This window comes from Austrofundulus limnaeus, unplaced genomic scaffold, assembly GCF_001266775.1.
Source record: "Austrofundulus limnaeus strain Quisiro unplaced genomic scaffold, Austrofundulus_limnaeus-1.0 Scaffold49, whole genome shotgun sequence".
NCBI classification, from domain to species: Eukaryota; Metazoa; Chordata; class Actinopteri; order Cyprinodontiformes; family Rivulidae; genus Austrofundulus; species Austrofundulus limnaeus.
The window spans coordinates 946,107-954,637 of NW_013952451.1; the positions used below are offsets into that span (position 1 = coordinate 946,107).

An 8,531-nucleotide genomic window follows, 5' to 3' on the forward strand; every position below is an offset into this window, starting at 1 on the left:
AAAAATATATATATTTTTAATTTACAAAACTAAACAGCCTACAGTAGTTTTACCGTCTTTATTTTACAGTTAAAATAAACGCTTATCAAATAAAGTTTAAAGTTACAACTAAACATGGATCCCTTTAATAAAATTTGAACAATGGACCCTTACTCAGAAAAATCCTAGATCCACCACTGGCTGAGACCAATGTAAGTTACTGTGGTTTTGAAAACACTTTTTTATGTTGCAGAAACAGCAACATGATTAAAAAAGTTTGCTGTATTTTACAATCTTGATTTGGAAAAGTTGAKACTTTTTTATTGCTTTTTCCTAAATACTGCACTCTTTTGTCTTTTCTYTAGCATATCAATAACGACCACATCCACGGAGAGAAGAAGGAGTTTGTGTGCCGATGGGAGGAATGCTCTCGAGAACAGAAGCCCTTCAAGGCGCAGTACATGCTGGTGGTCCACATGCGCAGGCATACTGGGGAAAAACCACACAAATGCACAGTAYGGACCCTTATTTGTTCAGTTGACTTTATTTATTTGGAGACTATATTATGGCATTACGGTCTTYACATGGCTTAAAATGTGAGTTCTCTTCTTTAGTTTGAAGGCTGTGCCAAGGCTTACTCACGCCTGGAAAACCTTAAAACTCACTTACGATCCCATACGGGTGAGAAACCATACGTGTGTGAACACGAGGGCTGCAACAAGGCTTTTTCCAATGCATCAGATCGGGCGAAACATCAGAATCGCACACATTCAAATGAGGTACTATCATTTTCACACTTTCTTGAATTAGCCATGTTAACAAGTCATTTTCAACGAGCTGCTTTCTGTTTTCCCTCAGAAACCCTACGTGTGCAAAATCCCAGGCTGCACAAAACGCTACACGGACCCTAGCTCCTTACGTAAGCATGTAAAGACAGTACACGGGCCAGAGGCGCATGTCACCAAGAAGCAGCGTGGGGATTACCCACGCCCTCCACAGCAGCCGCGGGAGCCTGGGGGCAACAGCCAGGGCCGATCGCCTGGGCAGCTGCCCCTGGGTGGGTATACGGACCAAAGGGAGTACTACCATGTTACCTCAAAACAAGATGATTCTCTGCAGGTGAAGTCCATCAAGACTGAAAAACCCATGGTAAGACTTCATTTCATTGCCTTGTGTCTGCTTTGCAACAGCATTTTGATCCCCTTGTTTCTATTGTTTGAAAGCTTATTGATCTGAATAGGGACCTTGCACATTCAGTCCCCAAATCTTCTAATGAGTGCGTGTTTTTCTTTTATCCAATGCTTCGGCATTACTCTTCCTTCCTTTCTAAGGACAGTGGGTAATCAGGTGAGATAGGTATCACAATGTATTTGTGGAAATGTCTCATTTTCCGCCTCTCTTCTTCATCACATCTTGGTGTTTTAGTCTTTTTTTTCACATCTTGTTGTAACTATGATGATGGGCATTTTCAACCCAAACATGCTGAATTTGTTTCCATCATGGGTCTTTGCCATTCTTTGTGTTCATGACGATATCGTTTTTCCTCATGTTGTTGTACCACACCGATATTTACCATTTCGATGCATTCCTGCGAGAAGTGTTTGTCCCTTTGGGTAGAGCTGCAGCAGCACTGAAACTGATCCTGATATTGCCAAAGTCTTCTACTTTTAAACAGGGTGAAACACCCTCCAACACTTCTGACATTGTGCACCAGAAAAGTATTTTTAAAAAATTGGTTTTTCACATATTTTTTTAACAATAAAATTAGAAATAATTTATCCTTTTCACCTTTTCCCTGAAGATTTCAACATGGTTTTCTTTTTGAAGTTTTTTTTCTCTCTCAGTCACAGAAGGAAGCATTCCTCATATCTTTTGTAATGTATTGTTTTTATAGCCATTTTTTCTAAGACCTTCAGTGATTAAAGTATATTATTAGTTTATTGACAGACACAAACTCAACAGCTGTTGCTAACATTCAGCCCAGCTCATGTCATACTGTATAAACCTATAAAGGGGGATCAAGTAAAAACCCAATTCTGCTGTAAAGATGTAATACTGCATAGTGTTACGGGGACTTCATCCTCCAAAGTATACACATGGCATCATCGTTTGTAACATATGTTAAAGTTGCGTCATTTTAAGTAAACGTGTTCATTTTGCTCTTATTCCCTGCTCCTTTGTGTGTGTCAGACGTCTCAGCCAAGCCCTGGCAGTCAGTCTACATGCAGCAGTGTCCAGTCCCCCATCAGCACCYATCCCAGCAGTGGAGTCCAGCTTGCTGTGAGCGCCGGACGCTCGCCAGGGAAGGGGCTGGAGGAGGACGAGGAGGAGGAGGAGGAGGAGAATGACGAGGAGGCAGAAGAGGGGTGCGACGGGGAGCCAGCCCCCGTCGTGGACTCCACGGTCTCCACTGCGACCGCAGCCATGCTGACCTTGCAGGCGAGGCGAGGCATTGGCCGGCCCCTGCGCTGGATGGAGCACATGAAGATGGAGAGGCTGAAGCAGGTGAACGGAGCGCTGCCCAGGCTGGGGTCTCTGTCCCCCACACCACCTCCAAAAGGTCTGGCGGTGCCAAACATCCTGGGGAAGGGTAAGCTTTTAAAATCTTGCGACTTTTCTCGGTTCTTCTTTAATTTCTTTAGTTTGAGAACAAGGTTTGTCGTGACTTTTTCAAAATGCTCTAAAGCTGTTTTTTATTTACTTTTTACGAAACCCCTTTAAACAGAATTTATGGGACCGAATTATCCCAAAATATAGCCTGGCAAAACAAATGTTTAAAATGTGCTTTTTCACTGGAAAATGTTATCAGAATCATATCAAGCTGTACATCATATCAGAGAGAATAGCATGTAATGTCATGTTTCATGGCCAATTTCTATCAGATCTCTCAACCAGATGTTGTTACCATCTGTTTAAAAGATCTTTCCACACTTAACTTTTTCTGGTTTCTTCTATCTAATTCTCCTGTAGTATTTCATTCACCACATCGAATTTTCTTTGTTTTCTTTTTTTTYCCTATGTCCTAACTTTCTCCATTTGCTTGTCGTTTGTCTGCGTCTCACCCTAGGATCCTGCCTGGGCAGGCARTGGGGGATGTCTGCTCCTCAGCCACCTGCTCACCCCGAGCTGGAGAGCACAGAGCTGACGGTGCTCAGTTTGATCAGAGACCGGCGTGACAGCAGTGGCAGTGCCACCAGTTCAGCCTACCTGAGCAGCAGCCGGCGGTCTTCGGGCATCTCCCCCTGCTTCTCCAGCCGCCGATCTAGCCAGGCTTCCCAGAGCGAGGGCACGGCATTGGCCGCCAGCCACCGTCGCATTCATAACCTCAGCTCCACCGACTCGTACGACCCCATTTCCACCGATGCCTCCCGTCGGTCCAGTGAAGCGAGCCAGTATGGCGGTGGGGTAGCAGGAGGGGTTGCAGGGATGCTCTCAGGTGGGAGCTGTGGAGGCGTTGGAGTTGGCATTGGGGGAGGCAGTGGGTCACAAGGGATGCTCAATTTAACCCCAGCACAGCACTACCACCTCAAAGCTAAATATGCAGCAGCTACTGGTGGCCCGCCTCCCACACCTCTGCCTAACATGGAGCGCATGAGTTTGAAGATTCGAATGGCCATGATGGAAGAGGGTGGCAACAATCGCTCTCTGCCACCTTTAGTTAGGCCACCTCACTGTGATGAAAGCAATGGTGGGTATAACAATGGGGGTATGGGACATGCAGGTTACAGAAGAAGAGTCTTCTATCCTGGCGAGGGGCCAATGAGTGGGAATCGTCGAGCCAGCGACCCTGTGCGAACACAGGTTTATGAAAATTTCAGTTTGCCTCCAGTTCAACGCTTCAACAGCCTTAATAATCTCCACCCTCTCCCCCCTCTGACTCATCAGTTCACACCTGAATCTCGCAGTTTTAGCCTACAGAACTACACACGCGCTGAGAGCAACGTGCAGAATTCACCAAACACCTCTAGCATTGCAGAAAATGCAGCCTTAGAAGCTCTGGCCATGGAGAATGATGAGGCTAGCCTTCTGCTTGGGGATGAGGATATGTTGCCAGATGACTTAGTGCAGTATCTGCACTCCCAGGTTCAAATGAACACTGCTTATGTTCAGGCTGAGGACCATTTAGCTTCTAGTCAACGGGATACCACCCATTCAGGAGGCATGGAGGCAATCCAGACTTCAGGGTCAGATGGGACATTCCTTGGGTCCCAGAGTCTTCAGCAACAGCAGATATCAGAAAGGAACAGCCCTAGCAGGCTCCCCATCCAGTGGAATGAAGTAAGCTCTGGAAGTGCTGACAGGTCTCCCCAAAAAGAACAAAACCACCATTCACAGTATGGAAGGTGGCCTAATGTAGACCATGAACCCAATTCTGTATCATTTGGCAAGTTCCGTAATATGGTGGTTCACCATCAGGTGTCTGCCGATTTCCTGAACAGCTGCTTCCAGGCTAATCAGCCTTCAAGTGTTTACCCTGGGGTGAAACTAGAAACAACCCCTAACTCCTGCATGGAGATGAGAGGTACTGGTCACAACGCAACAAACACCTTTGGTAGRTCAAACGTAATGCATACAAACAATAGGCCTCACCCCCAAAATCTGAAACAGCACGCAGCCAGTGGAGCTTCAAAACAGAGCCACTTCCAGCAGAGCAACAACAGCAGCACCTCTTGGCAGGTTGGAAACAATCTAACTCTTGGCAGGGCTTTCATGGACAGTCTCCCCAGCCTCTCTCAGGAACCTCCTCCTTATCACGATCGGCTGGTACATATCCCTTACCCACCAAACAATGGTTCCAAGAACTTGGTCAAGACCCAACAACACTTAATTTCTGAGAGCTCCAGTGAAATCCACCCAAGCCCCAACCAACCCCAACAACTACAGAGGAATGGAGACCACTGTTCTCTTGCATATCAGGTATCAGGGCTGAAACTGGAAAACCCAGACCATGGATACGTCGAGCAGGCCTTCACGGACTGCCTCTCTTATGAACCAGCAGATTGCAAGGCCTCTTCATTTCCTGCTTTGGAGGACCAGAGTTTGCTGGACTCCTTGGCTGTCTCTGAGGAACCAGGTGGCGGCAAAGAGAACACAGCTTCCCTTCCCTCCCCAGGAGCAAACCTAGTGACCAGCACGGTAGATGGTCTTGTGACTGGTGTATTAAATGAAGGCGTAAATCTGGACTTTGGCACCATGCTGGAGGACGGTTATGATCAGGGTAGCTTGGTCTCAGGAGTTTTGAGTCCTTCCATCTTCCAGGGTCTTTCCAGGACTTCGTCACGCCTTACCACCCCTCGAACATCAGCTAACTTCCACAGTGTAGCCCCAGGCCTCAGCAACATGGCCATTGGAGACATGAGTTCACTCCTCACTGCCCTCGCTGAGGAAAGCAAGTTCCTGGCTATCTTGCAATAGCCACTCCTCCTCTCTGTTTTCTCCTCCCTTGAAAAAAAGAAAAACAGAAGAGTAAAAACATTGGTGTATGTGAAGATTTAAGACACTAAAAGTGGCAAATATGAGAACTTAAAAGTTGCCAAACAGTTTTATTGTAGGAAGATGTCATCCCACAAAGAACTGGGATGTGTCAAAGAATTTGTAAAAATAAAGATGTTATATTCCTTTTTCTGGAATGAAGGCTATTTTTGGAAGCCCTTCTGTTTGTACAATAATGTAATGGTGAGGAATAGCTCACCTCCTTAAAAATCAGTATTCTGTGTAATGTAACTGTTTTTTGCTGTACATCCTATTTGTAAAAATGCATGTACTCGAGTTGAACACTGTCTACATAAGTACATAGACTAGATTATGTGCCAATTATCAACTGGTGTAGTATTGCAGGTACACAACCGCTAAATCTCTTTTTGACRTTGTGCAGGTGAGACTTGGGGTCATTCCTTTAACAGGACCCCGGTGATGACTTTATACAGTATATTATAGGTTTTATTAGGTGGTATATTTACATTTGATGTCATTATGTTGGTATGTTACTTTGTGGAACTGTAAACRTTTCAGTGCTTCTACCAAGTGGTATTTTTGTCAAGATCCTGTCCAAAACAATGGATGACACATCCAAGTCTTCAGCCGCTATAGATTGTCATCTACTTGATATCTAAATGGCTTGATTTTGTTAGTCTGGTAAGGTACTCCCAAGTGTATGTAATAGTTTTTTTTTGTTCTGTTTTTTTTTTTTTTTTTTTTTTTTTTTTTTTTTTTTTTTTTTGTATTCTGTTTATGGACTGATTATTGATGTTGGATTGCCCAGAACTGAATGGACACCACGTCCTGAATTTGGTGCTTTATGTATTCTTACATGAATTGATATGAGTRCTTGTTTTGGTTTTAATGACCAATACACAATGAGGTCCACAGCATTTCAGTGCTGTAACATGATGTGTTTTATTTTATAGGAAACCTGACGTTTTGTTTTCTCCAACGCTCTTAAAATTCAGAATGTGTACTGCCATCAAGTATTGCAGTGACTTTGTCAGCAGTGTTAGTATTGCCTTGCAGTCATCTGTGACTGCACAAAGAATATTGAAGAGTTTACCTTTCATTCAGAGAAATTAGGTACAAACCTTTGTATTGTTCTTTGGTACTTTTGTTACTTCGTAGCTGTGCATTGATGGAGTTTTGTTATTTCAAAAAAGTAAAGATTGTTTCCTTTGAAAGAAGGAAACTCTTGAGATATGTGCCTTAAACGTACAGTATCTGCCTGTTGGTAAAGAGAAAGATCACTGCCAATCTTCCATTGTGAATAATGAACAAAAGAAGTAATAGGAACTTAAACATGTAAAAGTGTCTTGTGAGGCGTGGAAAAAGAAATAGAACATTTATATGAGAAAAGTCTGAATATTTGAGAAGTAAAGATTTGCGACATGCATTCTACTTTTTTTTTCTGTTCAAAGTTTTCACATTTATTGTGCTTTTATATATATTATGTAAATAAACAACTCCTTCTGTAGGCTTAGCAAAGGGAACGTGGAGTATCCTGAGACCAATAAAGAACTGACTTCAAAGATTCCCAGGCCCTGGGCAGAGGAACGGCAGATCTGGCTCAGAGCGGAGCTTCAAGTGCCCAGCACTGCACCACTGCTTCACTCTTTTATAACTGACAACAAATGTTTGTATGGTTTTAATAAAAATGGAAATTATAATGGTCTCCTTTCTTTTGTGAATGACAGGTTTTGATAATACAGCCAGTGCGTACTGAGTAATCGAGTCAGTTCTGCAATTTACATGTCAAAACACATACTGAACCACTTTAAAATAAAGTTAAAGTGTAGAATCTGTAAGTGAAGAAAACTCAAACGTTACTGCCTACATAGAAGCATAAGGGTTAGTTGTAACCAGATTCTGTTAACTGAATGCATTAAATTAAAACATCAGCTCCATAAAACAAGTTTTGGTGGTTGATGCTCTGATACAATAGACTTGTGCTAACACAACGCCATGAAGAGAAAAACCTCAATCATATATGACATTCTTCATTACAAAGCAATTTTCACGTGTATAATATTTAGGAGAGTTGTCAGTCTAAACAATAACGCACAGCCCAGCTATTTTTAGAGTTGTCATGAAGAGCAGAGCACAGAGAAATTACAAATAACCCAAGAGCTACGTCTGACTGCACAGGCCTCAGTCAGCATCTTAAATGTTAAAGTTCATTATAGATTTGACCAAGTGTGGCTTGTTTGTAAATTTGCCAGAAGAAAGTCTCACGTCACAGCTTTGGATTGCAAACCTGCATTTAAACTAAAACCTCTGAAAAAAATTGCTTTGATCGAGACCGAGGTAGAGATGTTTGACCGTAAGTGACGTCTAAAAAAAAAAAAAACTAAAACTAAACTCAAAGTCCTCATAACAACTGTAAAGCATGGTGGTGGAAGAGTGATCATTAAGGCTGATTTGCAGCCACAGGACTGGGGTGCATTCTAGTAAACTCAGAAAATTATGGGCTTAATTGTGTAGTTTCAATCACATAACAAAAAGCAAAGCAATTATAATTAAATGGTTTAAGACAAAAAAAAAACAAAAAAAATGTTTGAATGTGTTGGAATGACTGTGTGCTGCAAACCTTAAGTCCAACAAAACTCAATTCTGAAGATGCATAAGAACATTGCTTTAGGTGACCTCCAATTAATTTAGCATTTGTTTAATAAATAAATTAGTGTGGTGTAGATATTCTGAGGTTGTATTTTAATTTTAAGACTGAAACATTTGCTTCTTGACTCATTCATTCATTATCTTTACCGGTACATTTTTGTGACACACTTTCATTTGGGATTTTTTTAAAATAAAAAAAAAACAGCTATTGAAAGAACATTTTTCAAGGCTGGATGTTATATATATACAGTGGTGTGAAAAAGTGTTTGCCCCCTTCCTCATTTGCTGTTTTTTTGCATGTTTGTCACACTTAAGTGTTTCGGAACATCAAACCAATTTAAACAATATTCAAGGACAACACAAGTAAACACAAAATGCAATTTGTAAATGAAGGTGTTTATTATTAAAGGAGAAAAAAATCCAAACCATCATGGCCCTGTGTGAAAAAG

At 42.2% G+C, this 8,531-nt stretch overlaps 1 protein-coding gene across 1 annotated transcript in view; it reads left to right on the forward strand.

Moving 5' to 3' along the window:
* The window catches only part of gli3 (GLI family zinc finger 3), a gene marked incomplete at its 5' end in the record, with an annotated part of 28,446 nt that extends 22,828 nt beyond the window's left edge, over positions 1 to 5,618 (forward strand). Inside the window, 5 exon segments of the mRNA XM_014008364.1 lie at positions 345 to 494; positions 594 to 758; positions 838 to 1,128; positions 2,170 to 2,569; positions 3,047 to 5,618. Coding sequence (XP_013863818.1) covers positions 345 to 494; positions 594 to 758; positions 838 to 1,128; positions 2,170 to 2,569; positions 3,047 to 5,394 — 3,354 coding nt within the window.
* Between the last annotated feature and the right edge of the window lie 2,913 nt (positions 5,619 to 8,531).